The sequence below is a fragment of the Aulonocara sp. 'chitande type north' Nkhata Bay genome, linkage group LG6 (genome assembly GCF_057382095.1).
Source record: "Aulonocara sp. 'chitande type north' Nkhata Bay isolate Kocher_YH1m ecotype deep benthic linkage group LG6, A_spYH_male_GT1.1, whole genome shotgun sequence".
In the NCBI taxonomy this organism is placed as follows: domain Eukaryota; kingdom Metazoa; phylum Chordata; class Actinopteri; order Cichliformes; family Cichlidae; genus Aulonocara; species Aulonocara sp. 'chitande type north' Nkhata Bay.
The window spans coordinates 42,502,593-42,521,386 of NC_141349.1; the positions used below are offsets into that span (position 1 = coordinate 42,502,593).

At 41.8% G+C, this 18,794-nt stretch overlaps 1 protein-coding gene across 9 annotated transcripts in view; it reads left to right on the forward strand.

The window, feature by feature from the left end:
• Window positions 1–18,243, forward strand: part of sorcs1 (sortilin-related VPS10 domain containing receptor 1) — a 193,512-nt gene extending 175,269 nt beyond the window's left edge. For 2 of the 9 annotated variants that reach the window (XM_086297078.1, XM_086297079.1), the window contains exons 18-27: window positions 83–254; window positions 1,289–1,475; window positions 2,087–2,220; window positions 4,473–4,596; window positions 5,830–5,942; window positions 8,505–8,639; window positions 11,639–11,738; window positions 12,167–12,272; window positions 12,893–13,047; window positions 14,457–18,243. In XM_086297078.1, coding sequence (XP_086153204.1) covers window positions 83–254; window positions 1,289–1,475; window positions 2,087–2,220; window positions 4,473–4,596; window positions 5,830–5,942; window positions 8,505–8,639; window positions 11,639–11,738; window positions 12,167–12,272; window positions 12,893–13,047; window positions 14,457–14,518 — 1,288 coding nt within the window. In that variant the 3' untranslated portion in view covers window positions 14,519–18,243. Of the gene's footprint in view, window positions 1–82; window positions 255–1,288; window positions 1,476–2,086; window positions 2,221–4,469; window positions 4,597–5,829; window positions 5,943–8,504; window positions 8,640–11,638; window positions 11,739–11,901; window positions 12,002–12,166; window positions 12,277–12,892; window positions 13,048–13,160; window positions 13,231–14,456 lie in introns of those variants that run through there. The other 7 variants (XM_086297075.1, XM_086297076.1, XM_086297080.1 and 4 more) reach the window with 6 other exon arrangements.
• The last annotated feature ends 551 nt before the right edge of the window (window positions 18,244–18,794 follow it).

Consider the following 18,794-nt stretch of genomic DNA (forward strand, 5'->3'; position numbering starts at 1 on the left):
AGAAGTTTATACGAACCTTATATGAAGTTTGTGTTTGTCTGATGGCACATCTAATCAGTTTCATTTGCTTTTCCACCTTCAGCTACAGAAAAGTGGTCTCCAATAACTGTACAGCTGGTGTGAGCGCAGAGTACACAGCCAGGAGGCAGCAGTGTCCTATCCAAGCACCCAAAGGTCTCCACCTGGTTACCAGTGAGGGTTCGCTGACAGCCGTGTTAGGCACCAATGTCACCTTTCTTGTTTTTCTGGAGGAGGTGAGCTGTATCCAATGTTTCCCATGAAGTCACACAGAGTCAGTGTCATTATATTTACAGTGTAAATAAGGGCAAAGTCAGAACTGTTAGCAAATATTAGTGAATTGTTTCAAATGTACAGTTAGATTGGAAATGGCTATCTGGGTTGTTTCTATAGCAACACCAGCATCCTCAGCTGTGACTGTGCTGTATCCTCTCATATTTTCCTGTGTTCACACTCTAAACTAAACGTACATGTTTAAAGGGAGAAAAATTCCCTTTCTACACCTTTTTTTTGCTTTTTATGACCAAAAGTACTCACATACTTTGACATAGTTACACATCAACACAATTAGTGATCCTAAGAGGTGTTATCGTATTAGTAGTGTTAGGCTTTAGGGTTCAAGTTACTTCTCATCATCATTGAAAACAAAGAAGATACTCAGACAGGGACTGCCAGCCTGAGGAGTCCTGAATGCAGTAGCACAGTTTCTTTTAGGTGGGACTTCCTTGTGATTATAGAGTCAGCTGTGCGGATTGTCTTTGTTTTTAAATGCAGATCGTAAAGCAAAGTAATTAATAATTAGTAATACAGATAGTAACTACTATCTGCTGCAGTGAAACTCTTATATCTGGAAATTATCCTTTGTCCTCTGAGAGGGTGACAGCGTCTGCATGTAAAGGCAGCAGATCGTGACCTGTGCTCCTGTTGGAAAAAGTTGACAGTGTGCAAACTGTGAGTCACAGTGTCTTTTACAAGCATCCGTACATGATGAGCTAGGACTGAGATCCATGTCACTATTGACACTGTTAACTTTGGAGTAAAGTCAGTGTCTGACAAAAGTATTACACGCCTTGGAAATGAGACTGAGCTGAGTGACCACGCTGACAATTGCAGCCCTTAGCAGGGAGTGTGATATTACCTACATTATTGTGCCTAGAAGGAAAACCGTGCTCTGTGTTGGTCAAATGTAATAAAAGCCAGCTCAAACCAGAATGAATATTTCATAAAAGGCCATACCTGCAGATTTCCTGGAAGTGTTTGTCCTGTTCAGGGTGACGGGGCGAGGACGAGCATCACTCTGGACTTTGGAGATGGCCACGCTCTTACATATTCCAACGTGAGCTCCATCGAGGAGGGGATCAAACACATCTACAAAGCTGTGGGAATCTACCGAGTGACCGCTACCGGGGAGAACAGCTTGGGCTCAGAGACCGCCATGCTCTACCTGCATGTCACATGTGAGATACCGAGTTTTGTGAAAGATGTTTTTGTGCTCTTCGTTTCAGCTCTTTCCACTTTTTATCAGAGTCTATGGAATTGCTGTTTCCTGCTTGTACGACATTCTATCCTTTATCTCTTCACAGAACATGTTCCCCTCCCTTAGCCAAACAAACAAGTGAGACAGAATAAATCCCATTTCTCTTCTACTCAGTTCAGCTTATGCTTTGCAGCCACTCAGCCCGCAGAAGCCACGGCAACCTCATACGTAACAGGGCTGACCACCCCCCGTGTATTCAGGGGTGACAGATGTAACGGAGCTGACTTATTGATCAGGGAGCAATGTTGCCCCTACCAGTCTGTCAATCCTGTCAACCGTACAAATAGAGCCACCGCAGGCTCCAGAGTGCCACGGATGAAAAATAGTACACAGATGGCAGCCGGCAGTCCCAGAGCAAGAGCGAATCTTGAACAAACTCACCCTCCTTACCCACCTATAAACCCCATCTCCTCCCTCTTTTTTCCCCTCATTTGAACCAACAAAGTTATTTCATTTATTTTTATCCTCTTTTCACATACTGTGGCGCAGAGCGTCGAGTTCACACTGTGATGTATATGTGTGCCTGAGTAGGTCAGCTGGAGTATATCCATCTCTCAGCTCCATTTGTGGCTGTGAGGAATAAGGAAGTGAACCTGACTGCTGTTCTGTGGCCCGGCCAAGTGGGAACGGTCACCTACATCTGGTGGATCGGAAATAACACAGAGGTACAGCGCACTCAAGAAATTCACCACTTCTCTCAGTACTTCTCTTCTTCTTTTGCCCATTTGCAATTAAGTAGGTTGCTGACTCTTCTGGTCCAAAATGTGAGAATCATTATTTTGTGGAGCTATTTTTGTGCATGCAGGTTGGAAAATGTGTAGCCTTGTTAATCAGCGTCAATAAAAATGGTGGAACGTGCTGACCTGTTCACATAGTACCTTAATTACTGATAACCAGTGAAGTGAAAGCATCTTAGTGTTAGTGTAAAAATCCTCCAATTCTAGGGCCTGCTGCAGTCAGGCAGAGCCGATCAATCACACAGAGTTAGAGGGTCAGAAAAGACATATTTTTCTGTTAATCCCTTTGCGGCATCTAGCCATGCGGATAGTTTCAGCTTGGGGGACACAGCTTTGGAGATATCGGCCTTTGAAGACAAAAGATCTGCATGGATTTTGTTCAGAATAGCGAAACGTGACAGTTTAAAAATGGAACAAAGACTTCTGGAAACACTGCAATTCAGAAGCAGTTTACAAAATAAAATTAATCAGCTTCCACCTTGCTGGTGGATTGAGTGACCATTATGTTTACATTTAACAGAGTATTTGCGTGATTATGCCAAAAGTACCAGTCCAACAACTGAGCATGGATAAACTTTTTGTCAAAAAAGGGCATTGGTCTTGGCAGAAGATATAAAACTTTTTTTTAAAAAGTAAAATATATAATCCTCGCACGTTCTCACTGCCATGGTGCAGGTAAAATAAAAATTATAAATGCTACTGGTGATGGTGATGTGACCTATTAGGATAGTGCTGCCATGTGTATCACTGTCTGATCAAGTTGCTTTCAAAGTGCTTAAGTTGTCACGTATTGTGGAGATGTAACGAGCTAGCTTAGCTCTTAGCACGGGGGATCCCTCATGATTCATGAGTGGGAGGTTAGCCAACTAAATGTAAATAAGACCACAAGGTTAACGTTGACTCCACAGCTACAACTCCTGATACAAGAAGAAAATCAGGTCTATGATGTTAATGCACCAAGTTAGCTTGCTATAGTTGCTTAGGGTTAGCTTTGCAACTCACCATTGGTCAGCTGGTTGCTAGTAAGTGATGTCAGCAGTGATGTCAGCAGTGATGTTCGTCATCATCAAACAAGAACTTTGGCTGTCAGACACTGACACTTCTCACCATACTACACACAGCAGTGCTGCTTTGACTTCCTAACAGTTAGCCATTATTCAAAGGTTTTACATGTAAAAGGCTAAACAGCATCTCATGCTACCGCAACCACAAAGTGGACAAACACAGCAAAGTTCTTCAATAGATAAATAAAGTTGGTGTATCTGCTCAAAGGCTGCAGGTGATTCCTGGAGTCATTTTCCCCCACTGTGGTATGAAGATGAGATGCAATAGCACCCTAAACTTGAAAATCACCCTGAAAATTTAAAACTGGTGTTGGGAGGAAAAGTTTGCTTAAATAAAGCATGAATTTGTCAGAGAAATCAGTTTTAAATTTTCACTCCGTCTAAGAGATATGCTCCTTATGCTGTTGGAAAAGTAGCTGTTAGGATTCTATTAGAACTTCCTGAAAAAGTAGAGTGTTGTTCCTCCAAATATAGCAACTGTCAGAGTGCAAACACGCTGACCCCGGCTTTACTAGCATCAACAGGATTAGCAACTAATGTAATCAATACACTAGATGTTAGAGAACCGTAACATTTAACATGACACATCAAAAAATTTATATTACAAGAGAGTAAAAAGAAACAATTCAAGCATTGTGGTCTGAGGATGCACTGCTATAGCTGTAGAAATGCTCCACTCCTCTCTGTCTGTGTAATTGTAGCTGGGTAAATGTGTTTGCTCAGCACTAACAGGGGCCTTTCCACGAGGACAAGCAGTTCTGTCACTTGGTAATAAACAGTGGCAGCATTAGCACCTTAAAGCTATCTGAAGAACAAATGGAGACGTGAGTAATGACAGTAAGGAGCTGCTGGTGTCACACAGGAAACTCCCTGTAGGCCTCTGTGCTGCATGCAGCACAGCACAGACTTTAGCAACGCTGTGTGTCATCGTGCGTGTGTGTCTGTGTGTGTTTTTGTCAGTCGGCCAACAGCCTGACACCTCTGTAGTGTAAATAACAGCAGTGTGAGATGTTAACCAGCCGTTGATAAGGGTCTCTCATGGGAGCACGTACAATCTGACTCCCCATCTCCCTCTCCCCTTCTTCCTTCTCCCTCTCTCTCTCGCTCCCCCAGCAGCCAGTAATCACCCTAGAGGGAAGTGTGGCGTACACATTCTCCCGGGAAGGCATCAATACAGTCACTGTGCAGGTGTCTGCAGGGAATACTATTCTGCAGGACAGAAAAACCATCGCTGTACACGGTGAGCCGAATTTCTCACTCAGTGTCCACTGGGAATCTGTTGCTCTGCAAACAGGCTGATAAGTTTGGTCTCCACAGTGGAATAATAATGCTGCTTCCCTTTGATGTTATACTTCTTAGATGTCATTCTTCTACTTAATGTTTTAAAAATAATCTGCCATTGTCCAGACTTAGAGGTCATTTTTAACCATATGCTAAAACTTTTCCTTTGCTAAGCTATAACAGAAATTGTATATAAATGACAGCTGTAGCATTCCTTTTGTTCAAATAGGGCCGTCTGTGGCTCCAAAACGCAATAATGATGTCGTCCAAAATGTTAACATCAAAGCTTTAAAATCTCGAGTCCAAACATGAACGTCCACATGTTCATATTCGCCTTTAAATTTCTCTTTTGTTTCCTCTAACTCAACATGATGCATAACTGATGATGAATGTCTCTGAGACAACTTCCCGTTCTTTTTCCCAGTTATTCACCATTTAAGCTTTAATTGAAAAGATGCTTTTATTGGCTCAGTAAACACTACAAATCATTACGAACTGTGTTACAATATAAGTGATACGAGCTTGGAGGAGTTTAGAGCAGAGCTGCTGCTCCTTCACACTGAAGCTACCTGAGGTTTCTAATCAGGATGCCTTCTGGCTACATCCTCTTGGAGGTTTTCACCCAATTTGGAGGAGAGGCCCAGGAGTGTCTTAGGAGAGATTGCATGGCTCATCTTACATTGGAGTGCCTCAGGACCTGCTAGGAGGAACCTGAAAATGTGGCTTAGAAACTGATGTCTAGAATAACCTTCTGAGCTGCTGCCACTGATACTGGACTTTGATTGATTGGCAGAAAATTGATGCATACATTACCTTTGAACTCCCAAGATTCATTTTTCAAAGTTACTACACATGATTCATTAACATCCGGTGCATGCTAACTGTATTTATCAATCCTTTTTCTTAACAACTACAACACAAAGCATGATGAATAGTTTATTAAGAACATCAGCAGCTAAAAAAATGACTAAGCTGGTACAGAAGGACAGCGCTCTATCATCTATGTTCTCATACTGCAGCTTTTTCTCCCCTTGTAAGATCTGAATGGAGGCCGAACCTGAAAATAAACCCAGAATTTAGCAAAAAGAAAAAAAAGCACACGTACATGATCTGAATCTTAAAACCGAGCTTTGCATTTAATGACAGATGAAAGGCATAAGCTCCCCTCACACATTTACTTTTCTTCCTGCAGAATATTTCCGATCTCATCTGCTCGCCTTTTCATCAAACCTGGATGAGCACAACCCCGATATTGCAGAATGGAGACTGGATGTGAGCCGAGTCATTAAGAACTCTCTGATCCAGGTAAAGTTCTCTCTGGCTCTTTTGTGGCAACTGTCGCCTTCCTTTGGTAAATACTGTCAGCGCTCAGCTGGACCTCTGAGTGCTGCGTGACCTCCCCGAGGCTTGGAGACATGAATCTGACTTTTATGATGATAAATGACAAGGCAAGAGGGAGAAGAGGGGAAAAAGATAGTTCAAGAGCTGGCTGATTGCTGCTGCTCGCGGACCCTCAGAGTTCAGGGCCGTACAGTAACGAGGTTGTGTACAGAAGAATAAACGTCAGTGCGGGTCTAATGCGTGTTCTGCGCTGACCTGAAGGAGCGCTCGGAGACGAGTGCTTTGCAATCCGTCAAATGGACGACATGATTCAAACCCACACATGACATGTTAGGTACAGAGTTTGCCTCATTAACTTGCCGTTATTTCTTCCAGCATCCTCAGAGTGTCAATACGTTTTCTGAAGCAGAGGAGGAAGCAATCTGAGCTTTCCATCATATTTTCACACTTTTTGATCTTGCAAATCAAAACGGATGCTAAAAATATACAGCCTGTCTTCAGTCTTCACTGAACACGTCAGTTCGCTATTGACATCTTTTTTTTCCATGACATCCACAGCCCGGAGGCCAGAACGCATGCCGAAAAAACAACAACAACTTTCAGACAAAAACACGACGCACTGGTTAAAACCCAGCGCGTCGGGAGGAAAACCCAACAAGGGAAAGCTGGCAGCCTCAACTGGAATCAATAAGGCATCCAGAAATTCATGTTTTTTTTATTACACCAGTCCTCCCAACCCAGCTCATCAGTTTGATTTTCTTTAAGCGGCGATCTGAAAGTGAGCTCCAAGTGAAGGGCTGCCATTGGTTGAAAACCACACCTGACCTTTAAGATTTCATTCATGCTCGAGATGAAAAACTTATCTCAAAGGTGAACCCTGACATCCCTCTTTCCAAATTACATACAAGATTCTGTACGAGCCAGCCGAAAAAGAAAAAAGAAAAAGAAAAGCCTAAAATGTAAAATCTGCGGCGGGGTTATATTCTCTTAACGCCGGGCCACGCTGTTTGCATCTTTCAAGACTGTCACATGAAAAAAACTGATATTTTGACAAAAAAATACTATCTATTTAGAAAAAATAATATTTTTGCTCTATCGTATTATAATTCAATTCAATCTTATTTATACAGCGCCAAATCACAACAACAGCCGCCTCAAGGCGCTTTATATTGTAAGGTAGACCCTACAATAATACATGCAGAGAAAAACCCAACAATCATATGACCCCCTATCAGCAAGCACTTTGGCGACAGTGGGAAGGAAAAACTCCCTTTGAACAGGAAGAAACCTCTGACAGAACCAGGCTCAGGGAGGGGCGGGGCCATCTGCTGTGATTGGTTGGGGTGAGAGAAGGAAGACAGGATAAAGACAAGCAGTGGAAGAGAGACAGAGATTAATAACAAGTATGCTTAATATGTGCTTTTCAATAAAAATAACGTTCACTAGAACACGTCAATAACAATATCCTTTACTCTTGCCTTGCAATCCAGCCATCATCATGACAGCAAAAAAACACAAACTGCTTAATTTTTTAAACAAAGTATTTTCAAATATGGCATCAAAACTGTCTGTTTCCCACTGCGGTGAGTTTGCTGCAGGATGGAATACAATCACGGACACGCGTCCAGTACCTTTGAATGAACACAGTAACAGTAAGGACATTTAAAGGAGACCTTATTAAATCATCTGTGATTCATTTATTTTAGCCCTGTTTTTATTTTAAAAAAACTAATAAAGCAAGTTTCTATAATTAATCAATTGCAATTACTTTGATACAGGAAATTAAAATTTCACCATGTAATCGTGGAATTGTAATTTTATGCTTTAATTTTTTGTAAACTTTCTTCTGCAAAGCTGCTCATCACTCAGAAACAGCACTTTGAAAATGATATTCAAAGCCAAGTTTTGGACTGCAATGCACATTTAATCCAGCAGATGGCGGCTGACGCAGCACTGTTCAAAGCAGGACTGAAGTTAAATGCAGCTTGGACTCCAGTCGGGTTCAGGAGTAGCAGACATCCTCTAATCAAATGTACTGTGTGACACATTTAAAATTATGATTAAAAATGGCATAATCACTTTTTTAAATCAGTTTGTTTCCTCCTGTGACCCTGAATTTGATAAGTGGAAGAAAATGGATGGATGGATGGAATTTGTTACCTTGAGGGACATTTGTGTTCATGTTTTGGAATAGTTTGATGTTTTGGAAACTTAGTTTCCTTTAGTCCTCCTTCCTTTGTTGTTTTCCCATTCTGTTCTTGCTGGAGACGTAACACTGATCTTACTGATCTTCTCATGTGAGTAAGTGAGAACATTTCTAAAACCTCAGACTGCAGTAAATGTTTAAGCTCGAATGATAAATGGTTGCAGCCTGAATCCAGCTAAATTCTGGTCGACGAAGGACCAAAAATATGTGGGCGAACGTTGACTGTCAGAGCTTTTTTGTACTTATTGTTAAGGTTTCATCTCTGTGAGCTGACTGCTGCAGTTCAGTCTGACCCTGTCCACTCTACTGTCCTCCTCTAGGCTACAGGCGTGAGAGAGGATCAGCTCCTGGTCACTGTCCTCCCAGGTTTACCCACAGCAGCAGAGTTTTTCCTCCTGCCTGACAAACAGATAACTGAGGGGAAACCAGAGAAGAGCTCAGCTCATTTAGATCAGGTGAGGCAACAACACCTGCTTTCTGACCTGATGCATGTCCTCCAGACTCGCTGCTTTTCCCCATCTCCACAGTGTAGGTGGATGGTTTCACCTTGTTATCCTCACTCGAACTATACCAAGTTTGAAGCATTGTTCCCCGTTTCTGCTTTATGACTCATAGGGGAATTTTTCTTCTCCTAGCAGCAGCAGCTTCTCCTGTAATTGCTCTTTCCTCCAGCAGATGTCAGTATTAACCTACTCAAGCATGTCCAGTTTTTTCTTCTCCAAAAGTCTAATTTTGGAATACGCCCGAGGAATATCTTTGCAATAGATTCATCAAAAAGCCTGACAAGTATTAACAGGTTATCGGGGGGAATGACTTTTAGACTTACTTAAGTCACATCCTGTGGGGTGCAGGGGGGAGCACTAGAGGGTGGCAGCATCTCGTAAGAGCCTAAAAGGTCACACAAGGAAAATTTTTGTGGTCCATCAGTCACTAAATCACCAGCATATCAACATGAGCTCAAATAGCCCTCAGCTTCACGTATTAGATAATGACTGATAATGTTGGCCGCGCTCTCTGTGGGAAGCACTCAACGGGCATGTGCAGAGAAGGAAGCTGGGAAGAGAATCAATTTGATTTTCCTCTTCCTTCCCCGCTCACACCTGGTTGATTGCCTGGAAAGTTCCTCTGCCCTACCAGCCGGTGATAAATCTTCATTCAAGGTTGGCATCTTTAAAGTGTAGCGCAAGCTCCGCTTATTAGAATGTATAATAGATTTACTGACCCTGGTATACAGTGGGAAAAAGTAATTAGTCAAAGCATAGTCTAAATTTAAACAGCTAAGAAGTATAAAGGCGAAGATGAAGGACTACAGAAATTACTCATATCACAATTAATTTGGCAAATAAGGCAGATAAGATAGATGAAGCCTCTACAGAGGGAAAAGGCTGCTGCAGGGAGAAAATGGAGAATTTTGTTTAGTTTTGCTCTGCAGAGTAATGCAGCAGTATATATGCTGATCCCATAAATGAGGAAAAACTGATTAATGATAGTGAAATGTCATTTATAAAGAGGCTCATTTGACTGAGAATTGGAGCCCTGAGACAGAGATTCATGGAAATGAAAAGATCTGTGTGAGGAAAGTAAGATTTCCTCCCGCTCGCTATAGTTTACCTTTGGGTCATGATAATCTGCTCAATTTGTATCAGAGTCAGATGTTCTCAATGCAGAAGGTTACTCGCCTGTCTGGAAAGCAGAGATCAAGTGAGACTGCTTGGTATGCATTATGCATTACACTGGAAAGGTCCCACAGACAAAGGCTCTTACATAAACAGAAGAAAGCTCGGATGGGGTTGTCGGTGGAGGTAGCGAGGTTTCTTCGGGTCATGGGTGCTTACAAATAATTCAGCAGCCTTGCAAAAAGCATTACATTTAGAAAGTTTGGTATTCAAAGTATATTCAGTTTGGTGGTAATTTGCATGCAGTGATAGCCTACTTCAGGTCAGGTGCGCATGTAACCGCTTCCATTTGTCTTTCACAGGCAACCTAAAGTTGCATTAGTCAATATTTTTATGGTGGAAACAAATCAAACATCGATCACAAAGTGTCTCTCAAATGGACAAAACCACAGATAATTATCACCCAGCTGCTGAACTACACCACCTTTTTATTTCTGCCCCATAGATTTCACTCCATAGCACTTTTCTAGATACATCATGTGGCAAAAATCTCCAAAAATTAGCTCAGATAAACTCAGCGCAACACCTGCCCAGTATGCAACTGTTCTCATACCAGTGTATTAAACTGATAATAACTGTGTGTCACTGCTGTGTTTTTGCTAGTTTTAGTGGTTCTTATGCACAGACGACTTTTAGAGGATCGCAGGAGCCACGGTGACATCACCGACTTCACCCAATGGTTTATGAATCCTCCTGGCCATCTCTTGACTTTTTTGAGCCATGAAATTGTGTCATATTTGATCAGTGAGCTGCACCCGTGCATCATATAGACACAGATACAACAAATGCTCTAAACATACAATTACTGCACATAATCGTGCGAAATACTTCATGAGGCCTCCACACCACAAAGGTTATCCTATTCAGTGAATAAAGTTAGCCTCTTTAGTGTTCACCTGCTATATGTGTTATCTTATCCATTACGCCGTCGTGCATTTATTGCCATTTATTTTACAAAGGCTGCCAATGTCAATTCAATTTTATTTACACAGCGCCAAATCACAACAATAGTCACCTCAAGGCGCTTTATATTGTAAGGTAGACCCTACAATAATACATACACAGAGAAAAAAAACCCCACTGGCGACAGTGGGAAGGAAAAACTCCCTTTTAACAGGAAGAAACCTCTGGCAGAACCAGGCTCAGGGAGGGGCGGGGCCATCTGCTGCGACCGGTTGGGCGGAGAGAAGGAAGACAGGATATTTCTGCTTTTGAGTCGGGTATTTTGACATCAGAGTCTAGGGGACCGATTCGATTTCAGCGCCAGCCTCAAGTGGTCATTCGAGGAACTGCAGTCATGGGCTCTTCACTTTGGCTTCCTTTTTCAGCTGCGGAGGTTGCTGCTCGTGACAAATCATTTTAGGATTTTAAGTAAAACAAAACAAAAAAAATATATATATATAATATATCTTGTCCTGACCCCCGTCAGTATATTAAGATAACTCGTCTTTCATAATTCACTTTGGCTGTTTTTTCCTATCATTTACAAACTCACTGAGCAGACTCTGAAACTTTTAGAAATGCTTTCAAAGGCAAGCGAGTTTTGGACTCAATTATTCAACCTGGCATCAAAGGACTGATCGTGACTTTGACCACATTTGCTCTTAAATGTCAAAACACAGATAATAAATGACGAGTCAATAGCAAAGACGGATGAGACTGTAGTGTGATGAGCTTGACTTTACCTTTTTTTTGACCTGTAACATTTTCCTTTTTTATTTATTAAAATTGCAACAAAGGGATCTGAAGCTCCCCTCTCTCCATCTTTGTCTCAACAGCTTTCCGAGCTTTTGCTCAGCGCGCTGAATCAAAATCTCGTCCAGTTCACGTTGCGGCCCGGGGTCCAAGTCACCGTGTATGCAGCGCACTTATCAGCAGGTAACAATCCCCCCTGCATGTGTGTGCATTCACAGCTGCCCAGAACGGCCTTTGTACCTTGTGTAGCAAGCGGGACAAAACATAGAAACAGCAGTCAGTCAGGTGTATTTTATTACTTAACTAACAACCCCAACTCTGTGTCTGATTGGCTCCCACCATGTAGCTACACAGAGACATTCAGAGAGTGAACATCGTTACAAGTATGTGTGCCTCTTCCTATTGGGGATGCTGCTACTGTCCTAAAGGGGCTAATAAGATAAAGAGTAAGAGAAGTCCATACTACTGTATATTAAAATGATTCATCTTTGATTCACATAGGCTTCATGTGTGTAGACTGCTCATTGCATGATTCAGCTGGGTGGAAATACGGGTGGTGTCGTTGATGTGATATTTACGCTCTGGGGTTCCTGTCTCCCCTTTCTCTGCAGCGCCCCTAGTGGACACCAGCGAGAACCACAGTGGCTCTGCCATGCTAATGCTGCTATCAGTAGTGGTTGTGGGTTTAGCTGTATTTGTCATCTACAAATTCAAGAGGTAAAGTGTTCACGTCTATATAGTTGTCACATTGTGCGCGATAGGGAGTTGTGGAACGATCCTGACAGCTCGGTAAACAAAAGCTGTCGCGGGGCTAAGAGAAGGTTGATAGGTGCCTGTCAAATGTCTACCCCGCCGTACCCAGTGCTCCTGGGTGGAGAATTGGCTTTTCCCCTCACTCACACACACACACACACACACACACACACACACACACACACACACACACACACACACCTGCAGAAATTCTTTTATCAGGTCAGTCTTTACAAAAGAAATGTCAGTTAGTCTTCAGCTGCTATCAATATTAAGCCCTTTGAACACTGGCAGTTGACCTTTCTCAAATGTTAAATTATGTCTCTGCGCCAAGAAGCAGTTCCAAGGGAAAATGATATAAAGAGTCATGGTGAGGCAAGCAGAGACAGAATCAAACTTCACATTTACAGACCATATAATTTCTAATGCTCCTGCCGATTCACACGCAAACATCGCCAGATGGCTCAAAATAAATAGAACTGCAGATGCGAATGATCAAAACAGCACTGCTGCAAACTGCTGCCACTGTTTTAGTTTAGGCCGTGCTCTTTATTCCTCTGCCTCACTGTAAATCTTTCCTCAAGGAAGATCCCAGGCCTCAACGTCTATGCGCAGATGCAGAACGAAAAAGAACAAGAAATGAGTCCAGCGAATCCAACGGTGGCCACGCCCAGCTCTCAGCAGGACTTGGTGCATTCTTTGGAGATTCTGGACACAGAGTTTAACTCGCGGCCCATCGGTAAACATCAGTTTCAGTATTTTTTTTCTTTTATGCCGTTGTTTATTTCACACCATGGTGTTCACGTGTTGTTTCATGACACTGTACTGTGCGTTTTGTTATGTGTTTCTCAGTGAAATGGTCCAGTCAGCAGGACAACTAAATGAAAATGAGTATGACAAACAGTGGAATTGCCTCTCAGTGGTACAATTAACACATTTTTCTCTCTTTTCATGTCCCTCTTTAATCACCTCAGAATATTGATGGGTGGCAAATGAAAGAAAAAAAACAAGTGGCTCGGGAACATCTATAACTGTTCCGCTCTACTTTACTTAAATAGCACCTTTAATTTTAAGATGCAGCTTGAAATTTATTACACTTGTCAAGAAAATGCATCGGCCCGGCCGAGTTTGGTGATATGAAGACTATAAGATGATTCATACCAATTTTTTAATTCATTATTCATTTCATGTCTCATTCATTCAGCTTTTCTTCCAGTTTGTCACCCATATGTACATCCTGAGTCAACATTTGCTTGTCTAACATGCTAACACATAACAAGCCTTTCTTTGGGGTGGGAGATGTAGTTTTTCGTTTTTGTGGATCCCTCTGAATGTTGGTGGTATATTTGAAGTTTAAAGTGTCCACATTTGACAAAATTAATAGCGAAATAGATCTGAATAAATTCATTGTTCCCAGAATTCCCGGCACTGGTGCGATGAGTTGTGTATGTCAGTTAGTGTTAGCGAGCTTCTGCTCTGTTGTTGTGTAGCTGCACGTCATCTCACTCACGCATTTAAAGCGCTTCTTGTCATTAATCATTATGTTGTAATTGTCACTTGTAGGCTCATTCATTGCTGTTTAAAAATCATATATTGTCTGACACCTCGTGATGTCTAACCGACACCTGGGCAGGTGAGATTGTCACGTAAAACGACTATAACGTGAAAGGCTTTGATTCCCCGCCTAAGGTCAATTAAACTTTGCATTTAAATGCATCTTTTGTCCCGTTTCCTTCCCCAACCGGTCGCAGCAGATGACTGGTTCTGCCAGAGCTTACTTCCTGTTAAAAGGGAGTTTTTCTTCCCCACTGATGCCAAGTGCCTGCTAAAACGGGGTCATCTAAACATTGGGGTTTTCTCTGTATTTTTAGGCTGTATTTTTTCCATCCATATCTGAAGTACCTGCACTGCTTTGGTAAAGGAGGCCTCAGGTGTTTGGTGGGGACCAATAAACAAGGGAAAGGAGCTCAAATGCAGGACTTTAATTCATGAAGTTTTCAAAATAAAACTTCAAACGAAGGCATGAGTCTCCTAGATGTCCAGACTGTTCCTAACACATATTTACAGTATTTAATGATCGATACTGTTGTTCGTGTAATCAGCTAGCACTGAATAAGCACTGACACATTTCTTTCTTTTCTCCACCAGGATGTATGAAACCTCATGTACATGTGAAATTTTCCACAGAACTCCCCACGTACATCGTCTAAACTCTGGACTGGATCACTGTTCCAGCTCTGTCATGGATATTTTTTACCATTTGGGACACAATGGTTTTGAGCTTTATACCTGTGCATGTTGGACCCCGCTGACACATACTGTGCTCTGTTCAAACCAGAAGAAACTGTGTACAGGTTTTCAATTTATTTTAACACGTCTCCGATAAATTTAATATTTAGAAAAAAAGTCCCGTTTATTTATACGAGTCGCATCCATAATGGAAGAAGGATCGGCGGCGTGAACCGAAGAGCAGAGAATGTGTAACGAGCAGCAGCGTTTTGGTTACATGTCTGAGATTGGTTTGCTGTTCTATGAAGTAACAGCAGTAGTGTATTATTTATTCATGAATATACATGAAGTATGTTATTGAAGTGAATTACACATTTATTTTGTAAATCATGAATGTCTATGTTAGAAATAATTTGTGTATTTTAATAACAAATGTCATACTAAAAAGAGATACTGTTATAAAATATGAATAGGGCACCTCAAAGCTTTTGGTCCATTGTCTCTCAGAAAGCTGATTTATGGCACAATACACATTTTCTACAAAAGTGTTAATTTTTTTTCCCAATTTTAATTTATTAACAACCGAACAACAACAGGGTGTGGATCTCTGGATTAATTTAAACCTTGCTGTTAATCTAATGCTTCTGGTACTATTTATGATACACGCCAGTTTGTAAAATGTTTTGTGCTTCAGAATATCACTTGATGGCTGAGGTGCCATCAATCTGCGGGTGACCTCCAAATATCACCGGACCTTTTAGACCTTACAAGATACAACGGATGACGACCTGGCAACGATCCCACAAAGAAAGATCATTCCTGGCCACAGTCTGGGAGGTACTACAAGATGCAGAGAACAACTTATCGCGGCTCAGATTTAAGGTGGCACTTAGGGATGCAGCTGCTTTGTGGGAGAATCTGAAGAGCATGGCAGTGAGAAAGAGAGAGACAGACAGAGACAGGTTGAGAGAGATTGAAGACGGCTTTTAGCGGACATGACGCATTAAGAGCGTTCTATTGGACAGAATAAGAAGAGGTTGGCTTCTTGAATACTTAATGTGGCCTGTCAAGCTCAAGGCTGGCTAAGGTTGGTTACACATTTAGGGTAATATCCCAACCTGCTCTCAAGTAGCACCCATCTTCATCCCAGCTCATTATTTCATGCTGTAGGATCAGGAGAAGTAGAGCGCAGATGCTACCAGGCTACATGGATGGTTAGCCTCAGAGGACTGTCAAGCCCTCTGGTGCTCTGTGTGTGTGAAATCTGACAGATGTAAATGCCTGATTGATGCCTTTCATATCTTCTGAGGCAACTTTTTAAGATGTTCTTTTCTCTTTTTTATTTCGGCGGGATGGAGAAATACAGCACAGAGGAAGTTGCTTCTGTTCTGTTGCATCATCTTTCCTGCAAATGTGCCAAAATTCACCGAGTTATGAGATGTAAACTGTGCAGCATCATTTGATTGACTGTAAATTGAGCGACTGGAGAAACTGATGAACAGCTAACGATTGGACGATTCCAATTTTGGTCCAAATCTCCACGCTGTTGACTGAGGCACTAATATTTTCCAAAAACAATTATATGCAGGTCGCCAATGGCTCCCCAGAGGGTGTGAGTGTTTCTTGTTCGGCCTCTGGGCAAAGATGGTCATCGCAGAGACTTTCCAAAAGTGGAATCAGCAGGAAAGCACTGATTTTTCTTAGTCACAGGGAGGGTGCCATCCTATTTTTACTCGAGTGTAAGTGAACCATTATCTAGTCGGGATAATTTGCCCTCGTTGTAATGAAAAGGTCTGACTGTTCAATACTCTGGGGTTCTTTGTGTAATGAGATGTTAAGGTTACACGTGCAAACAGATATGAATCAAGGGTTTTGTCACCAACTTGTGCAAATTGTAAAAGCAGCAGGTAGTTTTGCAGCACAGCTTGTTGATGTGCTCCGATACTGGAGCAAAATTGGTTAGTGGTGTTCAAGTGCTGATAGTTCTTTAGCAGAGAAAACTTGAAAGTAATTGGCTGTAATCATCAGCTTTCTCTATAGCTGTTGAATGGAAGAGTTAGAGACAGTGCTGTAATTCAAGCACACGGGGTTATGGCCAGGTTGTTGCTATCACATGTCTGAAGATCTGAATATTCTTCCCTTCTTTGCATTGCTGGGTGCCTCAGGATTTCCACATCACACTTATTGGCACCATATCGCACTTGAAGTGCTTGAGTCCATATACTTAACAGGGAAATGATGCATGCAGACATCGGGCCATGAGTGTGTTGGTATGCAGCCAGTGTGTCCTGCCCTTAAAACTGAAAAGTGCACAGACAAACACCAGTGATATTTTCAGTTGTCATAGGTCTGTTCAAGAGGAAGTGTTCATATTTCAGAGCTGCATGCAAACATGATTTGGGAAACAAATCAGCTTACATCTTCATCTGTCTTGTGGCTCGGTGTGTTCTGTCTGCTGGTGCAGGACAAAATTTGTACTCAGCCATGAGCTCGGTTTATGGAGTTGTGCACAGTGTACGTGGGTAATTTTACAAACTGGTGATTGGGGTTTTGTTGCAATATATTAAGACATTTTAAGGGGCCTTCTTTTTTGGTTTTTGCTTATTTCAGACATGGCCAAGGTTTCAAAGAACGAGGTCAGGGCATGTATAAGTAATCTTTGTTAGCTAAAAGCTCAGACTGCTCAGTTTCATACGATTTCTAATCTTGGCTCAGTGAGTGCAGATATCCCCATTATGGTCATTTCAGGTGCAAATCTATGGTTGTAAGTGCAGAAGACCCATCTCCCTGCCATTCAACTCTTTAGAATCAGAAGTTGTCTTAAAGACATGGTGCCAAATCAGCTTGTTTCAGATGGAAGGTAAACCCAGGGTCCAGTACAAACATGTTATTTAACACCAACTCATGCAAAGCTACTCTACTAGAGTCCAAGATTAAAGCTATGGAGCTGAAAATGAGCATCATCGCCCCCCTGTAAGAGTATCTTACTAGTGTTTCAATGTAAAGAATGTACTGTAGGTGTGCTGGGATTACTTACGAATTACTTAGCTCGTATTTGAGAGCATTCATATCCATCTCTCTGTCTGTCTCTGGTTTTGCATAGCTTGAGGGAGATACTGTACAGCAGCCTGGAACCACAGGCCTGTGATCAGAAACAGCAGGGCTCTAATATGAACCTTAACTCCAGGGAACAGGAAATGACTCTGACCAGACAAGATCAGCAAGGCCATCATAATAACAGCACCTCCTCCTGCCTGTGAGTTTCACAGGGAGAAAGACAGGTCGAACAGCCTGGAAGCCATGTTAACAAGGTGGCTCTCTGGCCTCCTGGTTAGGGTGAGCTGTGATGTGACAGGACCCAAGGGTGCAGAAAATCAAGTTGTAGCCTAACTCCGAGCTACTCTCTCTCCTTCTCCCCATCTCCTCCGCCCTGCAGAATTAGCAAGATTATTATTTTTGTAGAGAAATAATAATAACAATTAAAAAAAGAGTTTTACTACTGTACAGCTTTTGTATAAGAACAGACGGTAAGGTGTTCCAGTGTTTTTGTTCGACCTCAACTGTGCCGTGTGTAATTGTTTTATGCATTTACAATCATATTTATTAAATGGAAAGAAGTCTGTTAACTGTGTTCTCATTTTCTTACAATATTTGTAAAGAAATACTATGTATTTGCAAAAGTAATAATCAACCTATAAAGAAAACAAGACGAGCACGTGTTGGTTCTTTCTTCTGCACATATACCGTATACTCACCGGGTCCACGAGTCGGAGACATTTTGAATTTAATGGGTTTAAATCATTTATTCTAAATGAAATTATCAGCATGTGTGGATGCCACAAGCTTTTTCATAATTGATTGCCCAAGTTATCCCAGCATGGGATGATAGGACAATGTTCCAAAAAGTGTTGAGCTCATTACCCGACTCCAGTACGAAGCCTCCTCCATGAAGATAAAGAAGTGCTGCTTCTACTCAGTTAGGCTGGATTTGATCCAAGTGAGATTTCCAACTCCAGTGCAGCACACTTTAATATTTCCGAAGTGTCTCACTGTCTCCTTACATTCAGGTTCATACTCATAACAGATTCCATCCACTTTGAAGTGTTTATATAGTTCAGTCCATAAGTACGTGGACAGTGAATTTTTTCTCTGCACCACTGCGCTGGATTTTGAATCCAATCTGCAGACTTTCAGCTTTAATTAAAGAGGTTTAACAAAAACATTGCATTCAACATTCCCCATATTCAGAGGCTCAAA